A 15,011-nucleotide genomic window follows, 5' to 3' on the forward strand; every position below is an offset into this window, starting at 1 on the left:
ACTAAAGCAATATGCGTAATTTATGTAGCGCATAGGGTTTGGGAAACAGGAATACGACCACCACTGCGTCGCAAGGAAGCAAAAACGCATGCTGAGCACTGCGTTGTACACCAGTCGGAGTGCACATTCATTTGTATGATTGGAATGTTAGCACGGGCACCAGTCACATTCCACACTGGGCTCTAAAACTACCCCCTCCTCCTTAGAAAATGATTATGGTTTAAAAGTACCCCTGGTGGAAATGGCACACAAAGAAAGAATGCAACAGTATGAAAACAAAATGTCTTTCGAAGTTTTTATTTTAAACCGTAATGAAATTCTCGTCTAAATTCAAATCAAGCAGATCAAATTCCACCAACCAACTTACAATTAATTAACACCACATTGATGAAACTTTGAAAGAAACACATTTACACGTGTAACATACATGTATTTCACATTTTAAAGTATTGACACAGTGCTGTTTTTTTGCCAATTTTCACAAATCTTAATACAAAACAGAACCTTATCCAATTCACAGGGAAAAGTGGAGTTCCTAAGTCTGCATATTTTGCCTTAAACATATGTAGAGAAGCAAAATGTTAGGCAAATAAAAACAAGGTATCACTAACACATACACAAACCATCCATTAATTATGACAATGCTGTCATTTTTATATCCTTTGTTAACATAATTTACTTTGCCATTTTTAACAAAAACCGTCTGCTGGTCTTTGAAAGCTCACTTTCAAGTACTGAAACATAAAACCTGAACAAGCAATTGACTAGAATTAAGCCATAAACTACATTACAATCATTGAAATCTCTTTCACTGGAGACCACTTTGCCTTCTGTAGAATGACTTCATATTAGTCAGTTTAAATACACCAGCTTCAATTAATGAAAATAAACATTTCATTTCACACATCCCTTGCATAATTTTGTCTGGCAAAAATTTAAAAAATTCCTGGACTTACAGTTCTGACAAACAATCCAAAAATTTGGACAGTTTAATAATTAGAATGCGTCTATAAAGAACAAATGCCACAGATTGTCCTCTAAACAAGCTTAATGAAACCAGTTTTTGTGGCAATTTGTGTCTTAAAAAGGTACTCTATTACCTGTCACATATTTCACTTTAACAAAGGATTCATGAAAACTGCTTGAAATAATTTCATAATTTTTCCCATTTAATGTATTCTTATATGCAGCAAAAAATCTGTGATACAACCTTTACCTACTCACTGAACTAAGAGTTTAATCTGCTAGCCTGGAATGTCCCCATTTTAAAACTTCAATCACCTCCAAGCATGGTTGAGGGCTTTATTTGCAGCTAGCTTCCTTGTCACACCAGCAGCAAACACTAAACCAACTAATACAGCGGTGATCAACGTGTAGTCAAAGTCTTCTTTCAAGACATCAAACAGATTGGAAGGAGTGACTCGAGTGAAGTAGTAATCTGAAAAAGAAGATGACTTCTTTTACATATGAAAAATCAACCAGCCAAACTCAAATATGTCTTTAATATTTGGCTCAATGCAAGGTGCAAAAAATTCCAAGCATTTATAATTAAGATTTTTCTGTAGCTATATAGTAAGGATCCTGTACAGTGTACCTACCTAAGCCATATGCCAAAAGTAGACAAGTGGACTCCAATCCAGCCGGTGATGTTAACAATCCCTCAATTCCAAGAACCTTATAAATAGACACAAGCACAACCTCTGTCATTACAGTTTGTAGTTAAGAACTGACTGGTTTGGTACTGATAATTCTAATAATTACCAATTGGTTAAAGTTGCTGATTGACTAGTGCGGTATTGGTAACTCTAACAATTACCGATTGGTTATAGTTGCTGATTGACTGGTATGGTATTGGTAACTCTAATCAGTACCGATTGGTTATAGTTAATGATTGAATGGGTGTTGTATTGGTAACTCTAATCATTACAGATTGGTTATAGTTGATGATTGACTGGTGTGGTATTTGTAATTCTAATCATTACCGAGTGGTTATAGTTGATGATTGACTGGGTGTGGTATTTGTAATTCTAATCATTACCGAGTGGTTATAGTGACTGATTGACGGGTGTGGTATTGGTAACTCAAATCATTACCGATTGGTTATAGTTGATGATTGACTGGTGTTGTATTGGTAGTTCTGGTAGATATGGGATTAATCCTTCTTCTTTCTCTTCACTGGTAGGTTGTAGAGGTCGGCGTGGATCAAGGAAACGTTTTGGCAAGGCAAGGATACCCCCAGACTGAAGTGCAACTGTTGAGGTAAGCAAGAACACAACAGATTAAGACGACAGTTATGACAAAGCAAAAAACAAACCCTCACTACCTTAAGCCAAAGGTAAAAGAAAGGCCTTAATCAGAGAAGGGAAGCTTGATAATATACACTTCATGGTAAGCCAACCACCTATTTGTGAATTTATCTCACAGGTTTAAATACTTGAGAAAAGTGATGTTCTAGAACAAATGTGTCCTTAATTGAAACAAAAAAATTCCTGACCAACAAAATTAATCCAAACTGCAGAGAAAGTTGAAGTCTTCCTTCAAATTAGTCTAGGAAAGGATTGGATAGATAGTAAGAATAAAATGAATGACTAACGTAATATATTGCTGCTGGTTATTCCTTTCTCTGTACGTGTTACTGCCATGGACTGTAGGGCTGATGGTTGGATGTATGATTGTCTCAATACCAGAGGCGCAGAAGGAGGATCCACAGATGAAAACACAGTGCTGTTAAAAACAAAGCAAAGTTGCTTATAACGTCCTAACCATACATGAACATGTAAGTTCATTTCAGATGATTTTTTCCAGACCCAATGTGATAAACAAATAACTCACCTGTTTTTCTGCACTTTTCCTTCATAAAGCTCTAACACCGTCATCTCATGACGTCTGTGACGCAAGTTCCAATAATGGTACTACCAAGAGACATTTTAAGTAAGTTAACTAACAACGCTCCATTGTCATCGGTATCAAAAACATAAAATATTGGCACTTAAAAATTCAAGTATATCGTTTTGGCTTCAAATAAGCAGTCAATTATAATTGTACAAACCAGTAACAAAACTGTTATGTAAACATAGCAAACAGTGATGGGAAAATGGACAATGAAAGCCATGCATATTTGTCAATGCGTATACATGTATAAACAAATGAAATGACTTCAGAGACTTACAGTTCATACACTTCACCAAGCATTTACCTACTGACCAAAATGCGACCCCATAATCTAAACCAAAATTTGTTCCACATGCATGCATTTTAATGTGGAGGCCAACTCACCACAATCCAGTTTTCTGTGTGAACCAGGAACAGAGGGCTAGAGGCCCTTTTGTGATCAATGCTGAATACAATATGACCAGTGACTACATCAAGCAGATAGATGCTAAGATGACCTGTCAAAGACAAAAGAACAACATGGCAAAGCCACACACTGCTTCCTTTGATGCCACCCAATTAGTACACCAAACATTGGTTATGACTGTGTCAAACAATTTCTCATACTAAGACAATCCAACACATACCTTTTCCAGATGCATCTTGTCCTTCAGTAGCTACGGCAACCAAATTCGGATTAAGGTATTTGTAAAGAACGGAGCGATCACCAAGCACACGACCCTGAGAGTGAACGTGCTCTGCAGACCAAGAAAGAAAATGGTGCATACAAAAGAAGTCACAATAGACTCATAAAAAACTGTGCTACACTAGCAACATCCTGTATATTTAAAGTAATAGGGCACTAGTGTGTACAGCCTTAGTCTGTTTGATAAATCAAATGTTCCATATGATATACCCGTATGCCTCTTTGCTTCCAGCTTAACTATGCCTTTATCCGTTGTTGGTAACTGGACATTCCAGATGACATTAGCTGAAAGAGACCTCGATCCTTGTCCTGTTGAAGCCAACCGGTAGCCTTGTAAGGAGTTTTCAGAACGGTTACCAGTGAAAATATATATAGATGATGCACGGTCTTGCAAGATACCAGCAGCCTGTTTAGGGTAAACATGGACCTACAATCCAAAAAAACAATTGCAATATTAATGACAAATATGCTAAGTGTCTTTGGTATTTTAGTAATTACCACTCAAATTTAACACTTGTAATTCCAAAACTCTTCAGTTTATGAAAATATAGAATGTGTACTGGGCAATTAATTTAGGACAAAGAACTGACAAACCTGTAATTAAGCAAATTCAAAAGGTAACACTTCTTAAAGCAGGCTGGTACAAAATAAATGTAAATGACAACCTAATGCAAATACAAGGCACTGCACACCTCTGTAAAATCAATGTATGAATTTTTAGGAATGGATCAGTCCTACCTTATTGTCTGTGTCCAGTAAAACCAAGATCTTCAGTTCCTCTTCATCAGCTAATGCTAGCATACTAGCCTGCTGAGCTCGGTAAGGTAAGATATGATCAGAATTCACAGGGTCGAAGGAATCACCAGTTATTGGGTTGAAGGAGTACATGAAAGTGTTGCCAGATACCTGAAGTGGTCAAAAATTACTCAGGTTAGTTACAAGTTGATATATAAAGATTCAGAATTCCATGAAACTCCCTAAGCATTCTTACCAAGATCCTTCATGAATTCTCTAAATCCTGCAGTGGGCAAAAAACCACTCAACAAATTCCTACTTAAACCTTACGAGCCATGAGGCTCCGTTTACAGAAATGGCAGTTGTCTGAAAATCTTTCAAAAAGTCTGTGCTGATTTTGAAGGATCTGTAAGATCAAACTCTAGTTCATATTTGCTTCCAAAACTTAATGCAAAAAAGCTTGCACATCAACAAAGTAATGAACAACAAATTCTATTTTCAGTAATGATTTGAGATTAGTGAATGTACCTTGTGGATACCAGTGACAGTGCATTGTGGTGGATGAGGGAAATGAGCAGTAGTTCTCCGTACAAACAACAACACCTGATTATGACCAGGGATATCTGAGCTCTGGAGTATGGATAAATAGGTAGTCCAAACCAGTGATCCATCCTCAGAATCAAGACCAAAGATCTGAGAAACAAATCCACAAAATTGGGTTAGCACTACACAAGAAACAAAAACCCTTCTGTTTACCGACAATAAACAAATGAAACTCTGATTCTGGTGGGTTTTTTAGATTTCTAAGCTATCCTTGTGTCAGCTAGATGATTCAGTTCCTATAACGAAACAATTCAACCTCGAACACAATCTAGACATCCTACCTTGCCAGACCTGCTGACAACAATTATGATCTTGCGAAGACTGAACTCATCTCGAGTAAGTGACTCATTTTCATCAGAACTGCCTCCCTCTTTATGCAGTGCAGATCTACCTTTCAGTGTTTCCTGGATGCCTGATTGGCTCTTGAAGGAAGGCATGGCTGAATCGTCTCTTCAGATGGGCCAAATAAACCTAAATAGTGAAATAAATGCAACAAAAACTTATCTCAAGTAGTTAAATGAAAAGAAAACCCACATGCATCAATTTACACCTTTCTTGCTAATTATGACTTGTGGAAGAAAAATCTAGGATCAAGGCAGGTTAATAATTAATGACTGGTCTCACCTGAAACTGAGCAAACTGTGTACTAAGCCTCCGTAGGAACATTGATCCTATGCTCTCTGTAGATAAATAGAATAAAATTAACATTAATGACTTCTTGCATCAAGATACAGTGCCAAGATGGTTTCTGAATCTTCCCTTAATAGATAAGTCTAGGCTGTATACAAATGGAGAAACATCTACAAATTTCTTCAATCATCTTGCCAGGGCTCCAAAGTACAGATGAACTTTACCTTGTGCTTTTCCACCAAATTCTTCTTCAAACTTTGCTTCTGTGTCAGACACAGGTAGTTCAACCATCTCAATAGCAGCCACTGAGGCAAGTCCCTCTTCTCGTTGCCAAGCAATACGTCCTTGACAGGCAGACACCACAAAAACCAACAAATTCTTCCAATATCAGGCATAATCATATACTACCAATTGTGATTTAAACATTTTTAACTTCAGGGGTTCGAGTGGCCATTTAAAATTAAAGCTGAAAACAGCTAGCAAAAGCTGAAATGGAAAAAGTTCCCATACTTTTGTGCAGAAAAAGTGTACAAAAAAGCTGAAATTCGGGGTCAACATCTACCCAAAAAAGCTGAAATTCAGGGTTAACATCTACCCAAAAAAGCTGAAATTCAGGGTCAACATCTACACAAAAAAAGCTGAAATTCAGGGTCAACATCTACACAAAAAAAAGCTGAAATCAACTGAGAAGCTTAATTCTTTCACCCCTGTAACATGTACAGCTGTTAGCAGAATCTGTCATCCAAATGTTGGCTTAGCAAAACAAAACCCATAACATTACACAAGGTCTTGGCATCCTACCGGGTTGGTTGATCAGTGTCAAGGCATGATCAGCTGTCTCTAGGAGGACTCTATACCCTGGATTTGCACTCTTCTTCTCAATTAGTAACACACTCATCTTTGTTGGATTTCCATGGTCACCTGCCAAGGTTACTGTGTCTTTCATTGCTGATAGCTCTACACCGTCCTTGTAGCATCGGAAAGTGATTTCCTGTAAGTTCAAGTAATTGGTATAACTGTAAATAATAACAAGATCAATTTCAATTGCATAAAGACATCCAAAGAGACAAGACAAGTATTTAAAAAAATTCTGATTCAATACCTTTGTTGATGAGAGCCAGCTAGCTGTCGTTACAATTGCACTGCCTTCCTGGGTAGAACCAGTTATCTGCCAAACCTTAACATAAAAGGAACCAACAAATTAAGATCAAGATCAATGGTGAGACATCAGCTCTCAGGAGTTTTCAAATTTTCCAGACTTTTTTCTGATTAGTGCATCAACCTACCGATGGTAAATCTTTGACCAATGTCACCTGACCAGCAGACATCTTAAGCAGAGCATGATGATCCTCTGTCAGTTGAAGGGCAAACTCAGGTCTCTCAGTTGATGGAACATACAGTTGAATCAATGTGGGGTTAGGACCATGTTTGTCAAGTCCAATTGTCTACAAAAATTTCAGAACAGTAAAATTGTCATCATAAACTGCCATCTAGTCAAGGAGCTCAGGGAAAAGCCAGAAATTAAACCTGCCAAGTCTGTTCAAGACAGTACTATGTGACACTGGGTATAAGACATACCTTCAAAGGAGTGGTAGAAAACACATTGATATTTTCCAATGAAGCAACCTGTAAGGAGTTGGTGAGAGTATCCATGCACACAAACTGAAGCCTGGATACCAGTATACAACTGGTATCCTGCAGACTGGCCCAAGCTGCTTGAAGAGATGCCTGATTCAAAGATATACCATGTGTGAAAAATTGAATTATTTTCAATTCTTGTTATGCTTCTCAAATGTTACTCAATCAATTGCAACACATTCAAGAAACATTTCTGTAGGTTGTTACTTGCCTTATTCTGAAGGGCTCCATTTACTGCCGAGTACTTAAGTAAATTGAAGTGGGAGTTGGGAACCAGACCAAGTGTGTACACCGAAATACCATCTGAATACAGCCACTTGTATTTTGTTCTAAAGAGAGAAAATACATAAAGGAATAGAACTGTAAACCAGACTTTGTTGTATTTGGCTAGCCCACCTAAAGGAATCCTGGACAAGAGAATCTTCCCAACTTACGTGGTTGGTAGCTGTTGATCCCACACCTGCTGGCCATCTTTCAGTGAGTGTACATATAGGTTACTGCCTGCTAACACAACTACAGATGGCGTTTCATCATTGTTCACAAACACAGCTGAAGCATCGCTGTAGACACACAACAAAGGTTTGCACTTATTACCCAAAAACATTTGTCATAGTTATCATTAAGAAATCTTGGTGCAATATGAATAGAATGAATACATTACAGCTTAACTGTACTCCAGTCGAAGGAAATAGCCCTTAACATTAGGAAATGTCCCTCTTCTCAAAGAGTCTGATCAATATAATGCATCCCATTTCACCTGCTGTATTTTGATATGATTTTTGGAGACATTTTCTCCTTACCCTTCTGACACTTTAAAGTTTGCCATTTCAGTTGTTGTTTGCACTTCCCATCGTAAGAAACCTGATGATGGTTCCCAGGAGCGTAAAAAGTGGCCACCGCCTGACACGCTGATCAAATCTAACAGGAGATAAAAAATGTACCTTAACAGCACTAGCAATTAGGGTTTTTTCGGTTTATTGCAATCTAATTCTTACAGTAGTGAATAGTTTCAGTAGCTAATAGGTCCTGTATAGTATCTAGGAATGGTAGAGCTTGTAATTTACCTTCATTGTTATACAACAAAGTATCAATGTAACCAGGAGGGCCTCGTTGGAATATCTGTCGCCAAGTCAAATGACCACTTCGAGTATTCAGAGCAGCAACAACATTTGCTTCTGTTGCTACGAAGATATTTCGTTTACTTCCTCCTCGCTCGAAGTGCACCACCTTGGCTCTACCAATAAACTGCTCTCGCCTGCCAAATAAAATTAATGAATAAATTGTGGCCATGTTTTAAGCCATAAGAGACTGAGACAGTGATAAAGTATGTCTAAATAAACTAAAAGACTGTATCATGTATGTTTTATTCATGGGAGGAATTTATCACTTCTTTCTTCTCAAAGATTAATTCCTATCGGAACAAATTTACAAATGACTCTATGTCCTAGTGTACAACAAATTATTAGCTAATTAGTTATCATGTGAGCGAGAGTGGAACATGGAATAATGTAGTTTGGCTGTATCCCACATACCACAAGATTAAGTGCCAAAATGAATTTAACTTCAAGCACACTTGACATGCAGTAAAAATTGAATAGTGACCCTGTATGTGAAAACAAGCAAATGTCAATGCATGTGATGAGCAGCATGGGAAACAACTGCACTACTTTGAAATTTACAACAAAATGTGCAGCTGCACGTTTTTAGTACACATATGTAAGTGAAATGGAGCCAAATACTTGGAGTAAGAATGGCGCAATACCCAGGGTACAATATGGTTTGTGCAATACCCAGGGTACAATATGGTTTGTGCAATATCCAGGTTACAAAATGGTTTGTGCAATACCCAGGGTACAATATGGTTTGTGCAATACCCAGGGTACAATATGGTTTGTGCAATACCCAGGGTACAATATGGTTTGTGCAATACCCAGGGTACAATATGGTTTGTGCAATACCCAGAATACAATATGGTTTGTGCAATACCCAGGGTACAATATGGTTTGTGCAATACCCAGGGTACAATATGGTTTGTGCAATACCCAGGGTACAATATGGTTTGTGCAATACCCAGAATACAATATGGTTTGTGCAATACCCAGGTTACAATATGGTTTGTGCAATACCCAGGGTATAATATGGTTTGTGCAATACCTATCTGTATCACACTGCTGTCCTTCAAGTAGAATTGAGGATTCAAGTTTGCTTGAACTTGAAGATGATGTACATACAGTGTATTGTAACAAAGTTACCTGAGTGCCACCTGCGGGCACACCACTCACACTCCTTCAATTCTTTTACTTCCATTTTGGCCGAGTATACTCTGCAGGTATATAAGACTGCTGCGTGCATTGGGGCATTGGTCATTCTTTTAGTTTCTTTATTTTTGTAGCCACTTTTACGTTTGGGTTTCTATGCCTTAAGCCGTGCTCTCTCCTCCAGCCCTGCACTGGTCTTATTACTTGTGTTATCCAATATTGTAATGTAATGTTAATTTGCCTGTTGGATATCTTTGTAAATACTCATTTGCTTTGTTTAATTTGAATACTCAAGTTTGGAGGTGCCCCCGAAGTCTGTCTTGTTGCCGTGTGCATTTTTGTGGTTGTCAATTTGTATTCATTTTCCCACACCCCCCCCGATCGGCCCGTTACTGTATCAGGCTAAGCTCACTTGAATATTGTGACTCCACATTCAAGTGGGAAGGATTAAGGGGCAATGCTTGCTCTTTTTTTCCTTCCCACAGCGCCTTTTTAACATTGCACAAAATGACCTAGGCCTGTGCGGTATTAGCGATGTTACGTCCTAACTATAGCATAAGTCCCAACTGTAGTGCTACGTGCTGCAGTTGGGCTTGCCCAACTATTGTTGACCAATGTCCGTGGGGAATGTTTCAACATCATCTAAGTCAATGTGTCTCACACTTGACAAATTCATCTAAAATGTGGCACTTCATCTGTTCATCGAGCCCTATGACCAATGACATGACATTTGTAAACAATATGACTTTGGCACATGCTGGGCACATCATGCACACAGGACCTATCTGCTGTAGTTAGGCCGGCCCAACTGTAGCACTCTAGTTGGGACGGACCCAACTATAGTTGGGACTGATGCGTAACCGTGATAAAGGCTTATGCTAAACATTACAGTTACTCTAGTCTTAACACTAATTAGCTTGCACATTTCAGTTCCCTGATTGTGTAAGTATTACAGTAAAATAAATGTTGGCATAAACTTGATTAACATAATAAGCCCCCTAGAGGGCGCTCTTCCAAAACCCCAGCAAAGCCAACTGTTCAAAATCTGCATGAACATGCACGATGATGGAGGTCATGTTGTAGCTACAAATAATCCTGGTGATTTCACAACGAAAATTTACCAATCAAATTTTCCCACTTGATCCTCATAAAGTGAATTGCCAATCCCAAAGAGTCCTAGCAGTAAAAACAGCAGGATAGCTAAACTGTTCATGCTGAAATGTTAGGAGTTTCCAACAGTCACGTCCGGCGTGCGCCAACATTAATCACCAATTCATGTGCACAATCTGGCACCCATTTAATGCACATATTAAACACAATGGATAAGTTAAAGCTCTGGGTACCAGTCTAAATTGTACTTCAGTATCGATTGCAGGATTTCGAGTCTCCTCTGTTTGGCGTTAGATGAAAGCTGTGAGCGTGTAAAATGGGAACAAGGTTGAAAACACATGGAAAAGCTGCAAAGCTGGCAGCTGTGGTACGGCACACTGTACATGTGCACATGTACATGTGTACGTACAGCCTACAGAATGTAACAACACCCGGGACACCTGAACGGACGGACTACCTTTCGGTTTTTTGGTGTGAGCGATTTAAATAACATACCATTAGTCCAAATCTGTAATAGGCCTGTTGCTGTTGGAAAAAATGTTGCGTCCCGACTCCACTTCAGCAGTTGTGTATAACTATAAAGTCTATGTGGAGTGTAGCCCTACTATAGTGAGTAGTGTGGCACGGACTCTCACTCCCGATCCATCAGGATGGATCGGGAGTGAGAGTCCATGCCACACTAGTGGGGCTATGTGGAGTGAAGAGAATTTTCAAAGTGTTTCGCAACAACATCGGTAAATGTTTCTGGTTTCTCACTCAGTCCAGAATTCGTGTCTTTCCACTTCCAGCATTTCTGTAATGACTGACTTTTATTGAGATGATATATGATGAGAAAAGTGGAGTCAGGATGCAACATTTCAGCCCTGCTGTTTTTCATGTTCTCGCTACTGACAACTTAGATAGCTTATGTAGTTACCAGGGTTACGTAGTCATGGTATTGGTAGTTATTCAGTTGTTATATTATTGCACTTCCTGGGCCGCTCTCCGTCATGTCCATGATGTGCTTTTTTTCGGAAAACTGAATTTGTAGTCCTGCACCCAGCGTGAAGAAGAAGCCATCACACAGAATGGTAAAGACGAGAAAGAGCAAGACAGAAGCATCAACTGTAGACACAGAGAGACATGATGAGATGGAAATCGATGATGAAGCTCCTGAGGCTGTTTCCTTCAGTCAGGGAAGACAAGAGGCATTAGAATCTATATCAAATGCACTCAAAGATCTTCAGAGGTATGGAGAAATATTTTCCCTCTTTTAACTTATTTTTACTTCAGGAATCAACTATATCTAAACCCATGACTCTTTTGTTTAGGGCAGAGATTAGAGAATTACCGGAGGGGAAAGCATTTTGAATTCTTTGTTTTCCTTTCTTGTGTTTTCCACACCTTTCACAAAACTAGCCTGAATTTCTTCTGGAGTCCAAATACCTTGTGATAAAATACCTTGTGATGTTCTGTTGTATTTTGTCTTCTTGTCAATGACTATTAGAACAAAGTTAAAAGCCAAGGAGAAACGTCGAGAACGAGACAAACTTCTTAAGGAGCAGAAACAAAAGAAGAAGGTATCCCTTAGCAAGGCTAGGCTACCTGCTGAGCTACTTGACAAACTTGCCCAACCTAAGGAGTTAACGTCAGAAATCAGGTATCGTCAATAAGGAAGATGTTTGTGAATCATGACTTCACCCTTTTTCTTCATTATTTCTAATTTTTTATAAAGCTGTAACTGAAAAAAAGGGATGAAAGTGTAGCAAGTTTTATGATGTTTGCTATAAATAATTTTGATTGGATCCAGTCAGTATTTCCATTTGTGCTTTAGTGAGAAATCACAGACAGAATCCAGCCCTCAGGGGAAGCTAACAGTTCCTGTCAGGAATGATGATGATGATGAAGATAGTGACTTTGAAGAGTTTGATGAGGAGCAGGAGCCAACTACCATTCAAGTCATCCAGAGATCTAAAGTTCATAATCCATCTCCTAATGAAGCCGCACTCCAGTTTCTACAGAATCAGATGTATGGCTCAAGGATACCTAGGGAATCCAGTGAGTGTTGTTTGTAAATGTTGGGTGGATTTTTGTCATTCTGCACAACTTCCCACTGACACTGCACTGCTTCGCAATTGTTCTGTCCCCTGTCAATACAGGCGATTCACAATAGTGTGCCACCAAGAGTTTGCAACACGTTGGCCAATCATAACGCGCAAAATTTGTTGACCCCCTTTCAAACGCGCATTGAGTTAACAGCAAGTGGTTAAAACGATTTTAAAAACTTCATCTTTATCTTTCAGTGGCAAAGAATGTCTCCAGAAAGTTGAAGAGATATGGGAAGCCTGGGATGAACTTTTGCCTGAAAAAGCAACAAGGTAATGTATCTAAATCAGGGTTACTGGTACCGTTTAAATGGTAATGACTTTCATGAGAAGTAATGAATAATGATTGTGATGATGGTAAATTAATGTGATATAACAGTAATGAATGTGATAAATATGACATTACTAGTGGCATTGTCTACTTGTATTGAATAGTTCATTACATCACCGTCAAGGACACTCATAATTTGAATATAAAGAGGTCAGCGATAATTGATCATTACTATGACAACAACAGAATTCACAGAGCTTGAATTTTACCAAATGATATTTGCTTTGTGTACATTTTCTTGTTACAGGAATGACACTGAAGAAGAAGAGGGAAAACAGAACTTGACATCAGTCAGCAATTACTGTGAAAAAAAATAAAACAATGAAAAATCGAATTTTTTTTCTTAATTCATTATAAGGCTCAATGAAAATGTGAGAGTCTATTTCCCATTTGGTACTATGGAAAATTGCAGCAGTTTAGATGTTCATGAAGAGGCCAATATTCACGGGAAAAATTTATCTGTTTACTTTTTAATGAAACAAGGAAATAATTTCAGACATATTTGGCCAACATATTTTCTTCTCGCTGTTGGCACTTTATTACACTCTGACATGCTTTATCGGAACTGGTTACAGTTTTCAATCTGAAACTGTGAAGAATATTTTAAGTGCATTTCCCAAAATTAATGAGGTAGATGTGTTATCGTAACATTAATGTCAGCCTAAAACTGTGTTACATATTGTAATAAAATCAGGCAGCTTTTTTGTACTGATCTTGCCTGCGTTCATTTTTTATTGGATTGTCTATAAATGTTTATGAAGAAGTACTGTTTGTAACGATATAATAAAAACTTGTCATGCTTTAAAATTAATAAACATGCATATCACAACGTGCTGAACATAAAAGATGAAAGATGCATTCATTTTTTAAAATATGTATTGGCCAAAAATAAAAATCAGATTATAAAAGTTAATTGGGAATTGGAACACTGACAGTATATACCAAATTATACCAAAACATACAGCAAATTAAATTTGTGATGGGATTCTGGTGGGTCCAGGAAATGTATGAAAACTGTTTTAGCCAAATTTGTTTTACTTCTTGCATTTTCTTGTAATTTAGGTTTTTACATGTTTTTGTGTGGTTTTTCACATATACATCTGTATACATGTATATAAATGTGTTACTGCTCAGGGTAACGTCTTTACGTTTACTTGACTCGCCAGGGAGGAAATGTGGGACTCGGGATTACTTTTAAATAAAGGAATACCAAACAAACTTCTGGGTTTGCCTGGCACATGGCGGCGTCCTTCATTTACAGTAATGTAAACTTTCCTTGGATGGTGGCGCCCTTCGTGTCAGTATTAAAAAAAAATTTCCTGCTCACAGCAATAATGGTGGCGCCCTTTGCTCATCGTTGGTTGGTTGGTTGGTTGGTTGGTTGGTTGGTCGGTCGGTCGGTCGGTCGGTCGGTCGGTCGGTCGGTTGGTTGGTTGGTTGGTTGGTTGGTTGGTTGGTTGGTTGGTTGGTTGGTTGGTTGGTTGGTTGGTTGGTTGGTTGGTTGGTTGGTTGGTTGGTTGGTTGGTTGGTTGGTTGGTTGGTTGGTTGGTTGGTTGGTTGGTTGGTTGGTTGGTTGGTTGGTTGGTTGGTTGGTTGGTTGGTTGGTTGGTTGGTTGGTTGGTTGGTTGGTTGGTTGGTTGGTTGGTTGGTTGGTTGGTTGGTTGGTTGGTTGGTTGGTTGGTTGGTTGGTTGGTTGGTTGGTTGGTTGGTTGGTTGGTTGGTTGGTTGGTTGGTTGGTTGGTTGGTTGGTTGGTTGGTTGGTTGGTTGGTTGGTTGGTTGGTTGGTTGGTTGGTTGGTTGGTTGGTTGGTTGGTTGGTTGTTTGGTTGGTTGGTTGGTTGGTTGACTTAAGTGCTGAGGTAATAATAATAATAACAAGCACTTGTAAAGCGCCATCTATCTAGCAAACCATTACGAGGCGCTCTTTATCAGATAACTTGAAATATTACTTTACTTTCCAATTATAAAAACATCCTCCAACCAACTTATTCCCCAGCAAGAAACAAAATTACTACGTATAGAACCAAACCCTCGGCTTGTTGGTTG

General features: G+C 38.5%; 2 protein-coding genes across 3 annotated transcripts; one reads left to right on the plus strand and one right to left on the minus strand.

The window, feature by feature from the left end:
* Window positions 1-281: 281 nt before the first annotated feature.
* On the minus strand, window positions 282-10,721 carry emc1 (ER membrane protein complex subunit 1). Its single transcript, XM_022244924.2, is given in 23 exon segments — window positions 282-1,438; window positions 1,599-1,674; window positions 2,094-2,251; window positions 2,594-2,724; window positions 2,833-2,912; window positions 3,277-3,389; window positions 3,519-3,629; window positions 3,788-4,004; window positions 4,316-4,483; window positions 4,841-5,005; window positions 5,197-5,328; window positions 5,330-5,386; window positions 5,540-5,595; window positions 5,770-5,889; window positions 6,347-6,536; window positions 6,648-6,722; window positions 6,832-6,990; window positions 7,124-7,273; window positions 7,395-7,512; window positions 7,618-7,743; window positions 7,984-8,101; window positions 8,248-8,438; window positions 10,563-10,721. Coding segments are annotated over 23 exon segments (2,964 nt in total). The 5' UTR covers window positions 10,655-10,721; the 3' UTR covers window positions 282-1,277.
* Window positions 10,722-10,912: 191 nt separating this feature from the next.
* Window positions 10,913-13,670, plus strand: LOC110984592 (uncharacterized). Of its 2 annotated transcripts, none has more exons than XM_087147618.1 (6): window positions 10,913-11,024; window positions 11,582-11,779; window positions 12,038-12,190; window positions 12,365-12,588; window positions 12,834-12,908; window positions 13,214-13,670. In XM_087147618.1, the coding sequence occupies exons 2-6, from the start codon at window positions 11,619-11,621 to the stop codon at window positions 13,249-13,251; spliced, it is 651 nt and encodes a 216-aa protein (XP_087003744.1). In that variant the 5' UTR covers window positions 10,913-11,024; window positions 11,582-11,618; the 3' UTR covers window positions 13,252-13,670. The 2 variants fall into 2 exon arrangements, with proteins under 2 accessions (XP_087003744.1, XP_022100617.2); XM_022244925.2 differs by lacking the exon at window positions 10,913-11,024 and adding an exon at window positions 11,180-11,285.
* Window positions 13,671-15,011: the final 1,341 nt, after the last annotated feature.

The sequence above is a fragment of the Acanthaster planci genome, linkage group LG16 (assembly GCF_054643075.1).
Source record: "Acanthaster planci isolate LZ-2023a linkage group LG16, COTS_SCS, whole genome shotgun sequence".
Taxonomy (NCBI): Eukaryota; Metazoa; Echinodermata; class Asteroidea; order Valvatida; family Acanthasteridae; genus Acanthaster; species Acanthaster planci.

Excerpts from the sequence above, each read along its gene's own strand:
- LOC110984592 (XM_022244925.2), top strand. The coding sequence starts at position 11,242 with ATGTGGAGTGAAGAGAATTTTCAAAGTGTTTCGCAACAACATCG. Across the intron at positions 12,191-12,364 it reads GAGTTAACGTCAGAAATCAG|TGAGAAATCACAGACAGAAT; the intron begins GTATCGTCAATA and ends TTTGTGCTTTAG. Across the intron at positions 12,589-12,833 it reads AAGGATACCTAGGGAATCCA|TGGCAAAGAATGTCTCCAGA; the intron begins GTGAGTGTTGTT and ends TTTATCTTTCAG.